The 20,077-nt window shown below is 31.6% G+C and overlaps 2 protein-coding genes across 4 annotated transcripts in view; one reads left to right on the forward strand and one right to left on the reverse strand.

Annotated features, from left to right (window-relative positions):
- Positions 1 to 151: 151 nt before the first annotated feature.
- LOC113509796 (cytochrome c oxidase assembly factor 5) lies at positions 152 to 1,571 on the forward strand. Its single transcript, XM_026893220.3, has 3 exons — positions 152 to 413; positions 556 to 651; positions 1,433 to 1,571. Exons 1-3 carry the CDS (start codon positions 306 to 308, stop codon positions 1,472 to 1,474), a joined length of 246 nt encoding a protein of 81 aa, XP_026749021.1. The 5' UTR covers positions 152 to 305; the 3' UTR covers positions 1,475 to 1,571.
- A 7,061-nt stretch (positions 1,572 to 8,632) lies between these two features.
- LOC113509749 (uncharacterized) overlaps positions 8,633 to 20,077 on the reverse strand; it is a 159,077-nt gene continuing 147,632 nt past the window's right edge. The window contains exons 2-5 of one of the 3 annotated variants that reach the window (XM_052899311.1): positions 14,293 to 14,740; positions 13,276 to 13,499; positions 12,092 to 12,604; positions 8,633 to 10,810 (exon numbers count right to left, since the gene is read on the reverse strand). In XM_052899311.1, coding sequence (XP_052755271.1) covers positions 10,538 to 10,810; positions 12,092 to 12,604; positions 13,276 to 13,499; positions 14,293 to 14,512 — 1,230 coding nt within the window. In that variant the 5' untranslated portion in view covers positions 14,513 to 14,740 and the 3' untranslated portion in view covers positions 8,633 to 10,537. Of the gene's footprint in view, positions 10,811 to 12,091; positions 12,605 to 13,275; positions 13,500 to 14,253; positions 14,859 to 20,077 lie in introns of all 3 variants that reach the window. The other 2 variants (XM_052899309.1, XM_052899312.1) reach the window with 2 other exon arrangements.

The raw sequence follows: 20,077 nt of genomic DNA on the forward strand, positions 1-20,077 counted from the left end.
GAGAATAAATTATTAAAACCATGTTTAAACATCTATCGTAAACATATTAGATTCAGTATAATGAAAATTGTACAAAAAATCTCCGACTACTACAGTCTACAGAACGTATTCTTTATCTATGTGTTACTCTATTATGAGTTAATGTCAGTGCCATTATTATGTCACTTTGTTTTGATTTTGATCGAATTGCTCAGCTGAGTTATTCAAAAATATTCTTTTGATTTCTGTAATAGGTATCTATTTAAAGTTGTTTTTAAATTATTTGTAAATTATAAAGTTATTACCTTTAAATTACAAACAAAAAAATGGTTACATTTGCACCTGATGAAGTGGGTTTACAAGATAAATCGCCTTGTGCAGGTATCAGAGCAGATCTTAAAATGTGTTTACTAAATAGTGATTGCTGTAGAAAGGTAAATGTTCTGTAAACATAAATACAATTATTTATCATTATCATAGTATATAAAATTAATCATATGTTCTTTCACTAGATTACAAAAACAAAGAAAATATCTTTTCACTTTTTTATAACAAATCTAACCCTTATTATTTCAGGAAAGAAAGACACCTCGCGAATGTCTTAAAGACGGAGTAGTTCCTGACGAATGTATTCAATTAAGGCAGTCATTCTTTGAATGTAAACGATCGCTAGTAAGTATCCTCTTCTTCTTTTATTAATCTTGATTTTACCACAAAAACTACTCAACCGATTTTAAAAATTCTTTCCCTCATAGAATGCTACATTCTTATGTACTTTATTTAAAAAAAAAATGAGATTCCCACACAAAGTACAATAATGTAACCAAGGTATTTACTTTGACTTATAAAGCTAATAATATAAAATATGAGTTTATCTTGTTATACATGTGTGAGGCCAGGGTACATCACTAATTACTTTTATAAAACTGTATCATATATGTTATGTATATTGTGGTGTTGCTATAATTTATGGTTTATAGTCCAAATCAAAAAGTTTGAATAGTTCTTTATAGTTTCTATTATTACTAATTGCATGAGGGGAATAACTAACTGGTGTCAAGTGGTACTAGCACAAAATTTACTATTTTGTGAAAAGTGTTTCTTATCCTTCTATCTATATATATATATTTGAAATACAGTGCAAACTAATAAATTCTTTATTATTGAAAATGAAATGTAACCAAGAGGAGAGTCGATAAATATATATTCTCTCTTGTTATTTACATTGACAGAGTAACATGAGATATATATTACACCAACCCCAAATAATTATTTAGATAAGGGTAGGAAGAAAATGATGATTTACATGACAAACTTTATACCATGTTGAATTCAGTTAGTACAAAATGTGAAATTTGAATTTGGAATATATGTTTATAAGTTATAACATACTTTAGTAGCAACAATATTTTAGTAGTATTTTTATATTACTGAAAGTGTACATTTGTTTCAGCTTGACAATAGAAGAAGATTTAGAGGGCATAAAGGTTATTAGAATAAGTTTATTTTAATGTTTAATGATATTACATTAATGTTATTGTTGACTATGTAATAACAGTGAAATAGTTTTAATAAATGTTATTTTAAAGAAATATGATTTTAATTAACTAATTTTTTTGTTATATTTTTTAGATTTATAAATGTTTAGGTAATAACTGTGTGTGCTAAAGATAATATTATAAAAATAGACATATAGTCTTTTTTTATAATATGTATTACATATATAAAGGTGTATTTATACTATGGTGGTAAACAAGCAAATTGCTGGTTAGAAGGTAAAATATTAAAAAATCATAGACTTTGGATGCCTGCAATACCGGGAGTGTCACATAAAGGTATCAGACTCTAGAAGTATTTTACCAACTGTTGCCATTATGACAATTAACACTGAATCCAGCTGTCATAAACACATAAAAATGTAATGTGAGCCCACTATCTGTCATGGTAATTAGGTTTCTTAAGTGTTTACTGGAGTTGAAACCAGATTTGAATAATTTAATCATTTTAGTACTAAGTCTCTTCAAGGTCAAATTGATAATATTATGATAATAGATATTATTAGAGTTTCCACAGATCTGCAGCTAGCAGGACATTAATAAAAAATTACGATTTAGTAGACTTTGTAAACAAATCTATTTTAAAAAAAATAGTTGAATTTGAAGAATTTGGCATGTACACACTTGGAAGATTTACATATATTCTCCCCCCTCTCTCTCTCTCTATCTCTATATATATATATATATTTACACTAAAATATACAATATTATTAATTCATTGATCCAGCGATCCCAGGCTAATATGATGATGGGTATTATGATAGCTTAGTTAGACATTGCTTTTTTGGTCTGGGAATCTTAGAATCAAATTTCAGTCTAAAATTCTAAATATTCATGTTTGGATTATTTGTAAAACACATCAGAGGCAAGGAAGGCGTTTGGCACCAGAGGGAGCCACTGTGGAATGAATTTACGAAATATAGTACGGATTGTACGTGAAAAATTGTACAGGTATAATCACATGCAGGTATGAAATAAAATTTCCAACGCTTGTTGATTCGCATTTTATTATAAAAATAATTGAAATTTAATTAGATTCTCTATACAATCTTTGTAGGAGCTTAGCCCATTTCGCAAACTAGCTTTTCAAGCTAAGCAACCAATTGTTAAATGTAATTATATTATCTTACATTCTAATTTAATACAGTTGTCTATACAATTTACCTATTTGATTAAAATAATATACAATACAGTAAAATCCACATACAGCGACAGTTGAAAGTTAAAATTTTGTAAATGAAAATATAACAAAAAAGGCGAGTCTTCTAACGGCACTAAAAATATCTTCGGTTAATACAAATAAGTAAATATATGTTCATAAAGATAGAAGATGCTCTTTAAATCTGCTCTTAAAAATATTTAGAGATTGACTCACGGATAGGCATAGGAAGAGAGTTCCACAATCTAGTAACATGGACGGTAAAGGATCCGCTATAGCGGGTAGACGAGTGAGGAGGGATTTTGAGGATAAGAGACTTCATAGAACGAGTAGATACGTCATGGAAATCAAATCGTTGATGAAGATAGAATTGTTAACGCAGCGTAATCAAGAATAGGTAACAGTAGTAGCGATTGTGTCTACTTTGTCATAAATGCTCGATTGTTGTGCAAGTCGATGTAAATAAATTTCACTGTATTTCCCAACCAGGCACACGTTAATGAAATATGTCCTAATTTATATCTATATGTTATTCTTATTCTCGGGTTATCATTATTGTTTCTACTCTATATTTTAATGTTAATTAACAAACATAGGTACCCGAAAGTACGTACAAAAAAATTGTCCTTTATCATCGATCACTTTGAGAGGTAAATTTTAGACAACTGTAGAACACTTCAACCAGGTATTTCTTTTTTAAATCTATTAAAATTTATTTATAATGGAATTTAAATAATTTCTTTCAGCTATTTTCATTCGAAGCTTTTTAAATTTGGATGTTCAAAACCTTCTACAAAATGTATAAATTTACAAGCGTAATTTTTTTTTTTTAATAAAAAAAGCGATTTCTTTTGTCCATTATGATTTTACTATTTGGTGTTAAATTGCATTTTATTGGCAAAACATGGGAACAATGTTGTATTATGATTTATAATCAGTTACTTACAACTAAAACAATAACAGGGTCTCTAAATAGTATGACTGCAAACTACAAACCATTTTATTACTAACTATAAAATTGACTAGATTTAGCACCACAGCAACATAATCGACCCAAGTAGGTACATAGCTCTACTCATAGTATTCATCTACCATTATTTGTGCATTAAATGGTTCATTTTTAAGTGTAATAAAACATGAATTATTATTTTAAATATTATTATTTAAGTATCACTGATAATACTTAATTCTTTTTAATTCTTAAATATTAAATATCCAACAAATTGAAGGGATCAAGTCTTTTAATAAATCATTTTTAATTAAAATCATTATTAATTAATAAGTCTAAAATAATTAAATATACAATTTTAAACTTAAAAAATAAGTGATTAATTTTAAATAATAAATTAATTAGAATTAATTTATTATATTATGTTAATTTCTTTATATTTTTTAAATAATCATTTAATATAAATTAAAGGATTAATTGACTTTATATTTCTATTATATATATAAATTATAAATAAATTATATTTAATTAAAAAATATTAATATGATTAATATTGTATGTATGTGTACAATTCATACTATTATTTATTTATTATTAGATTTGATGTACAGTGTTATTAATCTATACTAAAATTATGTTTGTTCAGTGTCATATATATTTATTATGATCCATTAAATGCAAAGTAGGGTTCTAATAGTATTTTACTTTTAACGTATCGGATTTTGTAAGTATATTTAATATTTTTTTACAACAATACTGTTAAAATGTGAGACCCTCGTCTTTTATAAGTTAATTAATTTTAATTAAGAAGTCTACGTAACAGCTGACGAATGAAACAAATAATTAATTTGTAATTTAAACAATAATTCTGGAATAAATAAATTTATATTTATTAATTTTACAGGCAATTCATCATAAAGATAAAAAATTGTTGAGTTCGAATATTAAAATATTAAAATCTCATATGGAATTTACTTGATTCTTTTTACTTCTTCTTTTCATTTAAGAGTTTCCTCTTGTCGGTGCAACTAATTCATGCATTCATTTTTTTACTTAGGTTGGTATAAATTCAAAAAATATCTATTGCGATGATAATGGCACGGGCTTATAAAATAAACATTATAGATCTCTGTATCTAAGTAATTGTCGTAATTAGCTTTAATTTACTTAGGTACATAATAGTACAGTTGTTATCAGTTTGTAGAAAAATTATAGATTTTTTTTGGGTTTATAATAAGAAAGAGGGAGGTAGAATCTAGTAGTATTAACTGTGAAGGACAAACCTGTGACCTACTTTTTGACTACTTAATAATATTTATTTATTTATTCTATATTGTATTATAAAACTTGTACACTGATAAACGTGAATATTGCTAACTGATCATGCTGAACCCTTTGGTATTGAATATATTACAATATATTTTATAGTACATGCAAAATGGCGTCCATTACAAAATGGCGGATTACCATTTTCGATTTGAATAACAAATGAATAATAATATATTTTATAATCACCAATATCAATAATAAATTATTATTTACTGAAATAAAGTATTATAAGTACATGTTATTTGGCTTCGAAATCAAACACTTGACAATTAGATAAGCGAATTAGATATAGCTGTACATGTACATACACTTATCACTTCGTACAATATAGATTTTATATATATACATAAATATTTATATAATATGTTATTGATCAGTAATTATTAAAACGTAATTACTGTAAAAGTATTATAATGTGATTTATGTTAGCCATAGGTATTTAAAAGCCACTTCTATTTAAATAATTAATGTATTGAATCACAATGTGTTTAGGCATATAATGGTTGGTCGAGTTCTTTATAATAATGATGCTTATCATGTACAGTCAGTACCAGAAGTCGAAGAACACATCTATATTTCAGAAATTAGGTATTTAAGGCCTGGAAAGATGACATCTGAGATATAGTGTCTAATTCTGAGGCGCCATTTGTCTTAACCTATCTCTTAAACTTATTTTGATAACTTCGACAAATTATTGTTTTGTAGACTAAAATTATTTTATTTTATTTTTGTAGTATATAACTCTATAGACACTTTCTCTTTTCGAGTTCTCAAAGTTGACTGGAAGAAATCTTTTTAAGAGATAAGTCCGCCTGTGTACATTTTTCTTATAACCTATTATCTATAACCCTTTGCACTCCGTCGTCGCCGTATTTACGACATTAAAATGGTAACATTAAATCCACTGTCTTGGCTACGGCGACACTGTTTTACTAACTCAGCGCCCTTTATAAAATAGCTAAGAAACAAATGTTTTGTTTTATTGCAACGACTCCATTTTTATTTTACATCACAGGTATGTACTTGTAACTAATATAGTGCTGGAGTGCAAAGGGTCAAGAGTGTACATGTACTTAAAGCATATCATCTTCCTACCCTTATCCCAATTATTGTATGGGGTCGGCGTAATGTTTTTATCCATATTACAAAAAGATTTGGCTTTTAGTATTACGACCGGTCGCCTGCTTGACGTCAACCCTCTTTGAGAAATATGTACTTAAAGCATAAATAAATAAATAATATTATAACAATTTTGACTTAAAACTGTTAGGAAATGTGTTCATATTGATTCTTAAATCAAAGATTTCGCTGTTATATCAAATTAAAATTCTAATTTTAGAGACAGGATTAGAGAAATAGCGCTGATATGATAGGTACACCATTAAATATATAAATAATTGTTCTATCCCTTTTAGACTCAAGATTTTTTCTTTCAGATTAAATATATTTTCGTGTTTTGGAGCCAAGCCATCTTGCCGGCACGCACGAGACTACTGCGCAACCTAACCGCTAAAATGATTTCTTAGGCTGGTTTAGAATCTCACTATCTTGTTATTTCAGCTTCGTGCGTAGTTTTAGAATTTTTTAAAGTTACAACTCACGCCCGTATCGTTCAGGTCTGGAAGGGCTATGTATAAAAAATATCCATGTAATTTTGACTTTTTATAATGTGAAATGTTATTGAGTGCTTATTTATGTAATGATAAATCTATACAGGCTTTAAGGATTTGGATGTGTTAATCGACTTTTGTTTTTGACTGTACGTAAAAATTGTAGTAACTGTAAAGATATAACTAAATATTGAAACAGTGTAGAAATAATGGTCAAAAATATATCCCACTAAGTTTATAATATTTATTTGAAATTCTGAAAATATAAGAATAAAATACTCTGTCATATTTGAGTGGAAAGCTGTGGGGCTACCATGAAATGAATTTCCAAATTTTCGGACTCAATTTCGTGTTTTTCATCATATCGAAATTGGCCCAATAAATGGATCTTAACATTTCGTTTGTTATAACTGCTACCATAATAGTCCAAATAAACGATATTTTAACATATTAAAATTTTTTTAAATGGTATGTATTATGTAATTTTAACATCAAATTTGTTTCGTTCGGCTTCGAAATTTTGGAAAATAATTTATGGTAGGCCCTCTAATTTTAAGATATATTAACTAAACGCTTAACGAGCAAATGTTTGTTCTTTTCCTTTTCTATTAATTTTTGTTAATTGTAAATTAAAGTGCTAAAATTAAATATATTCGTACTACGTTTACATACATAAACGGATTTTGTTACTACATTCACGAACCAAATATGTACATTGTTTATTTTAGTCTATATTTATTTTTATATATGCGTTAGATTCATTGTTAAGGTGAAAGTAGACAAAGTGATTGACGAAAATTCGTTCTTCTCCTCCAATATGATTTTTTTTAAACGCCTTGATAAGTGCTTTTTCAGCTGTGTTCGCAAACAATTGTGTGTCGTTCGTAAGGTTCTAATTCCACCTTTCCACGCGAATACTCTACGCGGCCTCGAATAAATTCTATGTTATCTTAAAAGTACAGTTTTGCATTCAGTGATAGGTCATATAAAAAAATAGAAGTAGAAGAATAAATTATACGTAGGAGTTAATAGATATTGAAAATGCTTTAATTTTCTTTATAATTAGCGTATTTTATATCATTATAGATAATATGTATTGTTTACACTTATTCTGTAATTTATGTATCTGTAATTGGTAGTAGATACTTGTAAGTAGAGATGGGTAATATATAGTTATATTGTTGTTACAATAACTATATATTGGTCTTATAATCGAATATAGCAAATATCAGTTATCCACCAAAAAGCAGCCTCACTCTGCGTGTTCTACCGCTTGTACAACGGATTGTGCTCAGAGGAATTGTTCAATATGATGCCCACAGCAACTTTCTACCATCGTACGGCTCGCCATCGACAGGGAGTTCATCCTCATGTCCTACAGCCTCAATGGTCGCGTATTGCGCGGTTTCAGAGATGTTTCCTCCCACGAACACTCAGGTTGTGGAATGAGCTCCCTGCCGAGGTTTTCCCAAGAGTCTACAGCATGGGGTTCTTCAAAAGGGGAGTAAAGAGGTTTCTTCAGGGTCGGCAACGCGCGCGTAATACCTCTGGTATTGCAGGTGTTCATAGGCTACGGTAATCACTTACCATCAGGTGGGCCGTATGCTCGTTTGCCACCTCAGTGGAATAAAAAAAAATCCAATATATGGTATAATATTGAAATGTAGCACCTGATGCAAATGATTATAAGATATGCGACCGGTGTGGGCCATATTGAAGTGGATGACGGTGTCCGCCGTCAATATATAGTGGAACCCAATATATAGATATCGGAACGATATCGATATTACCCATCCCTACTCTTGAACAAAAATCACTCAATATATAAATATTGAGTGATTTTTGTTACTGAAAATCTTGCATGTATTTCATTGTAGCGGTGTTTGTTGATACGTCTATTTTTATATGCTAAACACACATCATCTGTCTATCATTTTAGTAAGATATGTATTATAAGATATGTGAGGAACTGGCAGAAAAACGGGAAAATATAATTAGGTAATGAACAAATTATAGAATTATTTTGTTTATTTCCGCTACCATTAGTAGCGGAAATAATTAGAAGATTTATTAGGACTATTAATTCGAATTATTTAAACATAATCTAATCAATAAATCAGTAATATGGACCTTCGCAAAATAACAATAAAAATAACAAAACAACAACTAGTTCAATTAAGAATTTAGTATGAATTATGTTCATATTTTGTACTAAGATCGCTCGGAAGACATGCGATAAATAATACCACTATGCTATCAAAGTGGCTGGAATGACGACGATGACAATCATTACTGAGTAAAGTCATTAAAAAATCACTTAGAAGACAACCGTTCTTGATCTCAGTTAGGCTAAATATAAATACCTAAATACATCTTTTTTAACGGATTACCCTCTCATTCATAAACACTGAAACTTTAAAAAAACAATTTAAATTTTATATAGTTATGTTACTTTCTATCAAATTTGGAATTTAAAGCTAATATAAAAAAAAAAACACTTCAATAATTAAAATAGTTTTTATTGATGAATAAGGGGATTAATTCAAAAGAATCTAAAATAGTCAAGTTTCCTGTCAATTCTTAGTTGAATCTGTTTATTGAACTGGATTCAAAGATATTGCACTAGTAGTTTCCAGGTTTCCAAATGGGCAAGCCACCAACCCACCAATAGACCAAGAATTGGCCGAAGGAACGTGGGGAGACAACCCATGCGCTGGGCAAACGATATAAATAGAACGGTGAGCAAGACTTGAATGCGTATGGTGAAGGATCGGATCATCTGGCGAAATCATGAAGAGGCCTATACCCAAAAATGGGTGAACCCGAGCTGAAGTAGATAGATTGAAGTGGACGTAGAGATAGAAAAAAATGACGTTCATAATTAACCAAAAAATTTTAATTTTTTCATCGTCATCGCAGCTACTTTTGTTGTTGATTGTAGAGCGAATACAAAAGATATCACTTTCTGGTCTCTATACGTAATGACACTTGCGAACTTCGAATGAGTTTCAACACTGAGTTTTAACCATTTTAGCGTATGGTTTTACCTAATAATAACCGTTAGGTTAGTTAAACCAAGTTTTTTTTTTGGCAGTGCTATATAAACTCCAATTAACATATTTACTTTTTACTGCCATTAGTGTGACAAAATAATATAAATAAAAAAAGAAAGAATTGGTAGAAAAACAACAATGGTTGTACTATATCGACACAATTTACTGTAGAGCGGCACAATATCGTACTATTATATCGTCACGATATAATAGGTGAGCAAAATATATGCAAATGTATGGAGACGCTTTTAAATTTCCATGGGCATCTACGAAATTGTCATGTCCTACACGTTCATTATTTTGTCGTGAAAATATTAAATATATTTGTATTTTTTTATTGCATACATTATGCGTTGAATTATGTTTTTAAAACTTATTCAACCAGAACTTTTCCCAACAAGTAATTGAAGGTTGTAATTTATGGCAGTAAAAAGTTAATGTAGTCAGCATCTTATAGATCCTCATCTAAATAACTAGAAACTAGGGATAATTATTAAAAATATTTACGGGCAAGCATTTCTAGTGAATAGATAAACACTCTGAATTTATTAACTTAGAAACGCTTAATCTAATTAGCAATAGTAATAGAACACGACGGTTCGAAACACACTTTACAATCAACCATACAATAACCAGCATGCTTAGATATTAAAAATTTAATACTTTGGTCCGTTTTCACAACTTGTGTCGTTCAATGACCAACTATGAATTCAGACGTCTCCTTCGCAAATTACTTCCTTTCCAAATTCAAAATATATTTAAAGAGTATGTACTAACGTTCCCATAGACTAATACATATTTTTTCAATCATAAAGCCATTTATAATGCTACCAACACAGTTGACAAAGACGTCATAAATCCTATAGAACAACACAATCACGGCCACTAAGGCCGCTCCTTTACTAGAATGTCTGTATAGGCCTGTAAAGGCCCGTGTACCCGCATAACCTCGCTCGCAACGCTGTCACCAACATGGCGGCTCCAGACAAGTTGTCCAACAAGTTGGCACACTCACAGACTAAGAGGTACATCTTGTCGCCGTGCTGGGCGACCGACTTGTGGAGGGCGATCTTCCTCATGCCGACGGAATGTGGCAAGTGGCGATACAGCATACGAGCTCCTGTCCAGTAAAGCCAATTCCTTTCGAACCGCTCGCCGTCGTCGCCTTCGAAGACCTGGAAAATAGAAATTAAGATAAATAATAATTTAATACTGTATTAAATAGTAAGGTTGTAATAATTGCCAACTCATATGCCAAGTCTCAAAACTTCCATTATGGGGTAGGCTTATGTTTAGCAGTGGACTGTTAAATGGGCTGATATGTTGAAATAGGGTTTTAACCAATAGGTTAATTTTTTTATGTTAATTTAATGAATGTAAAAGAATGAAAAACATTACTCGCATCCAGTTCTTTTTATATTACTCTGATTGTATAATATTTAATTTTTTGCGTTCTTTATTTAAAAACAAAAATCTTTTGGTATTTCTATCTACTGCTAGAAAAGATCGGGCACATTCATGCACACCTCACTTAAGTTTTAATAATATTAGCTAATGAAATTGTATTGTTAATTTTCATTCTATCAGTTTTACTAAGCTCTTTCATTCTAAGTATTTTTGTATGCTGAAGATATTGTTGCACTTTACAACTACATACATACAACATACAAGGTCTTATTCTCGGGTGTTGGACTGGGTCAAATTCATGTTAATTCAGCAGTAGCGTCGTGCCGCCATCGATTCCTTTATTTTATATAATACACATAGTATTGTTAAGTCAGTTGACGCGTATACCTAATCACAACGCCACGAGTCTCTCATCAATCATTAACAAATATATTCCTATGAATAAATCATTATTATATATTTAAATCAACATCTTTTATTAGCAGCGATTGTTCTAACAATTTTTGATTCGCGGAACCTAACTTTTTTTTATGCAACTTAGAATGGTAAACAAGCTGATGGCCCACCTGATATAAAGTGGTAACCGTCGCCTATAGACATGAGCAGTATCATGGACATAACAGAGTATACCGTTTCGTCCATGATACTCTCTATTAAACTAATTGCATAATACAATTAATATAATTGTTAACTATTAAAATAATTGCAATTGTAAGACCGTCATCTAATGCTGCAAATGAAAATCAGTGCTTTCCTTTTGAGCAAAACTGGCTCATGGCGAAACCATATTTTCGTATTTTATCTTTTGTTTATTATTTAAAAAAGTGTAAATAATTTGATTATATAAATTAATTTGTAAATTTACGTGTGTTATAAATGGCTTAAATAAAAAGTTTATCTATCTATCTATCTTTTATCCTCGTCTATCATCCCTCACTGGTGCCCAGCCAGGGTATATCAACAGCGTGAGTGAGTGAGGTTACCATTCCATTATCACCCACTAAACAAATAGCAACATGCATTTATCCATCAAAAATCTTAATACCAACCTTATAAACACTAATTATGAATCCAGTGGTAGGTGTATGTGATTTCTTCGGTCCGCCAGCTAAATCGTTAAACGGCGGCCTGCAGATCATAGCCACCTCACTATACAAGTCTAAAGTGTGCGCTGCTGAATATCTCATAGATTTTGGATCAAACTTGCTCAAGGAAGCACTCCTCATATTATTGTAGAAAAGTAAAGGATCTGATTGTGTTGTGTTTATCACATAATACGATATGAATGGGAACTCTGCGTTTCTCTCCATATTAGCTAACAGCATCCCACCGACTGCCGTGTTTGCCTGAGCCACATCGTTCAACAGTTCCCCAGCAGCTGTTTTCTGCTTCATTAAAGGTTTGGCAAGTGGCGATTCTAGTATTGGCTCTATAGGTTCTAAGGGGCTCATCAAATGAGCTAAAATACATAGTTTGGGATCCGCTACTTCGAGGATGCTCAGGGAGTTTTGGGCAGTCTTTGTTGTTATTCCTTTCTCGGGTGTTGGAGGTGGGACTGGAAGCTGAAATTGTAAATGAAAATAATGTTACCGTTGCAATATTTTTCTATTCTATTTAGAAAATGTGTTTTATCCCACATATTTATAAAATATTTTTGTTTTTTTTTTCTGGTACATTTTTTTCATCTAATAAAAACTAAACTTTATTCTCACTCCCTAGTTGATTAAGTAGAGTAGATTAAGTTACACAGACGTTACTTAGTGTTAAAATGGGACAGAGTTGTAGTCGTCTTCTTAGATAGCTTAAACCTTATATCAACAAAAAAATTATATTTCCTAAATTTATTAAAATTTACTAAATGTCTGCCATTTACTCAACCTAAACTATTTTAATTTGCTTTGGTCATGGTGTGGCTCTCAAATACTGCCCGGCCAATAACCAGTTACCTATACTTATCATCATCATATCAGCCGTTAACTGTCCACTGCTGAATACAGGCTTCCCTTTATTGGAGGGTTTTACCAGTAGTTGCAACACTTGGCAAGTAGATTAGCAATAGCAGTTAGAATTTGATGATGTTTTAAGAGGGATGTTGCTGCTCATCTCTCTACCATTAAATTCACTCAGTCATCTCTTATGACATCCATGGACAAGGAAGCGGTGGTCCATTCTATGTTTAGTGTAGTTATCTATATTGCTCTTTAAGAATTATTTAGAACTGTTCTCAACTTACCGGCACTCCATCAGGCAGAAACCGATCAAGGGCATGTGCCGGGATGACAAAGCAGTCTCTTTCGAGAGTCGCTAGTGAGACCGGCTCGGTGCGGCGGCGGTCCGCGGTGGCTGTCGCCGGCCGATCCCAGCGCATCAGCGACACGGACGGCTCCCGCGTCACGAGCGGCTGAGGAGGCTCGGGATCCGGGCCCGTTCCCGCGCCGAGGACCGGACCGCATCGTTCTGTAAACAGAACATAGAAAATTATCACACCTGTTGAGCTACTGTTCTTCTGAGTTTTGTGGTTCAGAGCTTCGAGTTGCATTACAGGTTATGTAGACGTGCAATCGTAATACATTATTTGTGGTAAAAAATATGCATGTGGATGTTCTAATTGAAAAACATTACAGGAAAATTCTACGTGGCTTTAGTTTATATCCAGTTAAAGAAGTCAAGGTTTCAGTTGCAATTTTGTACATACGAGTAGATATTTACAAAGTGATATGTGGCGAGGAACAATTTTATATCTCTAGTCACGTTTCACTCGTGTGTGTTACAACATGGTATATTGAAAACATACGACTGTTAGCAGTGTCACTGAAATAGACGACATTTAGAGCCAAAACAGTCTATCCGGTTTGCACTGGTTTTGACTGAACATGCTGTAATATTACATATTCTGATTATGATTAACTAACATCTAAAATTGCGTATCACAAACAATTCCTTGTCCGTCAGCCAGTCAAGTATTAATAGAACTTGACCGGCATGACTGGCGTGCTATTAATGACTGAACTATTAAGAACGATGTGAGTTTTAAGAAATCATGCGTTAGTACGGAGACATAGTTTTATGTAAGTGATTGTTGATAATAAGACAAGTCCGAATGATTATATTCGTCTTGTGAGAAGTCTCCAGTAGAGGCAACAACGTAGGCCACTTTGAACAACAAACAAAACAACGCGAACTTTCCGCGCGCTTTCCCCTTCACTCTCACCTGACGGTTTGCCTTCGTATCTGCGTTTATCCACTTTACCTGAGCCGTCGTTGTACTGCGCGCTGGAGCGCGGCGCCGCCGACAGGAACAAGTGTGTCTTCAGGGGCTTGTAATGATTCTCCTCCATGAAGGAGTAGCGTTCGCGATCACGACGCTTGGCATTCCTGCCCGCGCCTAGCGCCCCCCTGGCCTTCCCCCCGCCGCCGCTCGACCCGATGCTTTTCTCCCCGCTGAAGTTCTTCCGAAACATCAAATTCATCTTGGACGCTTGCCACCGGCGTTGCTGTCTCACTCGCACAATCGGAAGTCGATATATCTTTGTACCGTTCTTGTGTTGTGTCTAACACACTAATTAGTCCAATGCAGCGGGCCAAGAAATTAAGACTGGCTACATTCAGTTATTTTACGACTCTCTCTATCCACGGCTTTAAAATGGGTTTGTTTTTATTGTTGTTTCATACAGATTGGCTACGATAGTTTGGTTTAACTGTGGACCGTCGAAGAGCGGGAAATGATAAAACTTTTAACATATGCGAGGTGATTTTATATTCACTGGGTAAACTTTTAATCTTCCTTCGGGTTAGATGCAGGTGGCTGAAGGCTAACTTAGTGGCGGTAGGTTAAAGTGTGTATGTTACTAAGTTGTTTTATGTTAAATTATTTACGTGTCTGAAAGTTTGTAAAAACTTCTGGTGAACATAGGTACTTCGTTATAAGAAGTAGGACAATGTCACTTGTTGGACGTTCTATTTCCTATAAAGTATTCAAAACACTCTCATCGATTTCTGTAGTTGTAAATAACCCATATTTTTACTAATAACGATGCGATACTATTACGTTATATCCAGTCAGGTGGGCTTCGCACGTCCCTTGGAATAAATAATAAATGTAATTTAATTATAGATTAGCTGCGTTCCACAACTTTCTCTTCGCGAAAATCGCGAGGGTCTGAAATATGAAATGATTTAATTTTCCCCTTTCTAGATATTTAATGATTTAAATTCTTATTGAACAATAGCGCTAATGATTTCGACAATATTTTCGGAACTGCGAATGGGGGGTGCGTAAGAGAATTTACTATTAATGAATAAATTTTATAACATCCCAGAAAATAGATAGCTTAATAGCTTAGTATTCATACAAATCCAGTTAAATGCATAGTCTGTCTGCCTGTGGTATTTTTATCACTGTACTCCCCAACGGAAGTATCTAAATACCAAATGTTGACATTTTCGTAAGTGAATGCCGATAGCGATTGTTATTTTTTATGGAGTGGGCTTGTGGTCCGACGAACGTTATGGGCAGTATTCAACAAACGTTTACGAGATCGTAAACGTAACGGCCTTTTAAAATATTCTATAAATATGTTGTATTGATGGAGACCAAGTAAGAATCTATGTTTGATTATTAATTCTTATTTTACGATGCCGTAGGAAATTACTAACGGGATAAGATGCAATAAAACCTTGAGGGTAGGCCGTACCAGACTAGGTATAACAAGCCATATGGCCATCGGAGAGACCAGTGTCCATGAGTGCAATATTTAATTGATTATTGAAGTAAAAAATAAAATTGTTTTTGTTTTTCTATTTGATCGAAATGTGAATATTCGCAAAAATAATTGTTATTTAACAAATGGACGGACTTGAACGGAATCTAATAAGTCTAGATTAACTTGTTAGTCAGCCATAATTCCTTAGGGCATGACCACGGATTACAATAAGTTTTCTAAATAATTCCTCTAAAAATGAAATTACTAAATTGTGAAAAACAGTAAAGGTAGAGAATATGTATTCTAATTTAATTTTCTATTACTAAGTAGACGAAGTCGTAGACAAATATAAGAGTGAAAGGATAATAATATAATAGTAATAAATATTTTTCATATAAAATTCATCTTTCTTTTCAAATTTCAATGGAAAAATAAATGATCGGTAAAGAACATTTATCTTTAATCGGTAATCGACGTTGCATGTAACAGCTGTAAAAAATAAATCAGATGAACTGACAATCTCTTTATGGAAATTGTGTCTCTGTCTTTATTAAAAAAAAAAAAAAACTTCAAATCATGTAAGAATTTAAGTAAATTTATTTAAAGTTATAATACTTTGTTAGATAACGTAACATCAATGTACCAACGCTTTGTTTAAATTACATTTAAACTGTCAACCTTTTTCATAGCCGCCGTGTATCTGGGCAGTATTTCCTTGTCCGATCGTTTACCACATTTTTATGGCGGCAGTGACGTACGGGCCTCGTGAGGGCCTGCAGGCCATAAAGACATTGGAGCCTAGCTGCGACCGACGAGATAAAATATATAGGCTTGCACACACTTTTAAAAGGCCATTTTTCTTCGGACTAAATCTTTATTATGATTAAAAGATATCCATAAATTTATCGTATGATTTGAAAAGTTCGTAAATTTTTACTATAATGGATGCTACTGCAATGGAATTTGAATATATTAGAAATAATATGGATTCTATCCAATGAGATATCATTAAAGAGGTAGAGAGAATAAGAAAATATATTATTTGAATTTAGAATATGGAATTAAGGAGCTATTAGTAGATTTTGCTTAGCAAAAAGTAGTTTTTGTTTCGTATAACAACACGGAGAATTTTGCCGTTCCAAAATTAGCATGGCACGTCACAAAAATAGGGTTTACCTACACTCGAAACATACAAGTCTGTTAGATGTGCAATATTTTATGTAATGTTTTGGTACCTTATCGATCTATTAACGGTATAATCATGTAAATGCCTTAAAAAATAGAGACAAATTAAGAAAATTGTTCTTTTGAAATCGTTTAAAAATATATTATTTCAGGATCGTTATGTAAACAAGCTAATTTTAACTTAATGAAAAATTCTCAACATCACAGCGAACTTCTTACATTTTGTGAAAACAAGATTCTTACTATTGAGACTTAATTAATAGTTACTAAATAAGCTGTGTAAGGTTAACATCGGTTAAGTAAACTCTTTAAATGGTTCTTTTTCACTGGGAGCAAGCTTATGAACTCTAATAACTTTAAGTGCATTTCTCGTCGTTCAAGAACGGTTCGCAGTGATGTTGAGAATTTTTATTTTGTTGTAAGTAACAAAATTTTACGAGATAATATTTTATTGTAAAATACTTTATTTTATATTCATGTATTAATTTTGTATATTCTTTTATATATTTCATATTGCACTTTTAAATTAAATAGATAAGTCAATTATAAATGTTGTGGGCAAGGGTGGACTTATTTCTGAAAAAGTTATCTTCCAGCCAACCCGATACAGTGTACGGGTGTTGTATGAACGACATTAATACTAATACATAAGGCACAAATAAACAGTTAAATGAAATATTAATAATATATATATTGATTCATAAATATAATATTAACACAATAAATGTATGATTATATTAATCAATTAATTCAAAATAAAATAAATGAATATATTACCTACATCAGAAGTTTAGTTTGATATTTTTAAGAAATGACAGTTAGATTTGAAAGAAGAAGAAAATAAAGATTTTAATCCCCAATTTACTTTCTGGGGATAATAAATACTGTAATACACATTATTTTTTGTATATAGTGTCGTCGCCAATTTGAAATCTATTATACTCAGCTCAATCTGTACATGTCAAAGGTAATGGTCATCATAATGACAATATGAAGACCATTAAAATGGTCTCGAGTATATGGTACATTGTTAATTACCAAAATATGTTTGTAAAATTTCGATAGATAAGAATTTGATTCCTTGTTATGTTAAAAATATAAAGATAATTCATTAAATCATGAATTAACTTTCAGAGTTTCTTTTCTTTATTTATTATTTATACTTTTGCACACATTAAAATTTACCACTCTACCAGTCGACCGTTATGATAAACAGAGAGAGAGTAAATTATTTACATTATTGTTCACATTAAAATTTTTGATAATGAAGGATAAATTATTGATTTCTGGGCGCGTTACAAAAAATTTGTGAATTATATCTTTAAATGCTAATTCGCTGTCGTTCGTAACTTGTTCCACCGCGGTATGTTGCCACATTCATGTGAAGACTCGTAAACTGTTTGATTTAAAGTGGTAACACTGATCGTATGTTGTCTACATTGCGCATATATTGCTACTTACTTCCTAAGAATTGTAGGTACTCCATCTGAATGGATAAACATTTCCTTTATAGATTTATTTTTTAGTGATTTTCTAAAGGATTTTTATTTGCAATCCTTTGTGCATATAATGTGATATCTCCCCCGATTTTGATAATTACTTTTATGGCCGTATGCTTATATACTACCTCAGTGGTATAAAAATAACACTGAAGTGGCAAAAAAGCATACGGCTCACTTGATGGTAAGTATTTAACGTAGCCTATGAATGCCTGCAATACTACGAACGGGCATTACGTGCGTTGCCGACCATGAAGAAACCTCTTTATTCCTTTTTTGGAGACCCCCATGTTATAGTCTCTTGGAAAAACCTCGACAAGAAGCTGATTTTATAATCTAAGTGTTCGTGGGAGGAAACATCTCTGAATCGTGCTGTACACAACCATCTAAGTTCTAAGGTATCATATGTTCGTAATTGATAACTATACTATATAATATAATATATAACATAATATATTATATTATATAGTATAGTTATTAGTTTTAGTTATATATATATATATATATAACTTTAAAAAAAACAATCAACTTTTTTTTTATAACTCTATCCTTTGTTCTTTATAACTCCGTCAGTTGGTAACTGATTTGGAAAATTTTTTCTTTATCGAAAAGAATATACTTTCATATTGGCCCTACAGAAATTTTATCAAAATCGGTTCAGTAGTTTAGTTTTTAAATCAAATTAGTTTTGCTACAATTAAAGTCGGTTTGTTGAAGACAATTTAATTATTACACAAAATCATAAAATACATGCTAGTCCATTTATTTATATATATGTATATATATAATCTAACTCTTTAATGCAGCCAAAATATAAAAATATATATTGACAATTAGAAAATTTAAGTAAAATACAGTAGTATAAAGTATAGACGAAAATATAGATATAATATAGACATAAAGGTACATACAAAAGGTGGTCTTATTACAATCACACGCGGCTCCGTGACCTAAACTTTTTGTAATGAATGAAAATGACATGGTAACTCTGCCTGCGCTATCGGTATACACTGGCGGGGTACCAGTGAGAGGTGATAGGTGAGGATGAAAAGGCAGATCAGTTAGTCCATCGTGACGAATTCAACGATAAATTAGTCACGATAGTTTCCAAGGAGAACCGCGTGGAGGTCAACTTGATAAAGTATTTTCATAGCAATGAGAACAAAACTCCCTATTACTAAATATCTCTTCCCCCCTTCACTTAAACTTTGTCATAATAAACAATAATTTCACTGCTATATTGCACCATACAAACCATAAAACAGAATAGTAGATGACTTTGTATAAAATCACTTTACAGTTACAAATAGCATCACTTGTCTTCGGATAACTTCTTCACTCCCATTAATTTTATGGGAATATTTGTATTGTGGCGACGCATTGTAGGCGTACTTACATGCATACCCATGGACTTGATAAAGACCCATCCGCACTGTGCAGTACCGACATATGACGTCCGATACGCATCATTTAGTTTTGTGGTGGTTATCAGTAAATTAAAATGTGCAGATTATTTCTATAACTATATGTATAGACATTTGATGAAAAGTGGAACTAAAAATTAAAACGAAAAAAATATGAAATATTTCTATTTATTTGATGTTATTCAAATTGAACAATATTTATTTATTAAATCCTTTTTGCGTCA

This window comes from Galleria mellonella, unplaced genomic scaffold (assembly GCF_026898425.1).
Source record: "Galleria mellonella isolate WM207_F2 unplaced genomic scaffold, CSIRO_AGI_GalMel_v1 utg57, whole genome shotgun sequence".
Lineage (NCBI taxonomy): Eukaryota > Metazoa > Arthropoda > Insecta > Lepidoptera > Pyralidae > Galleria > Galleria mellonella.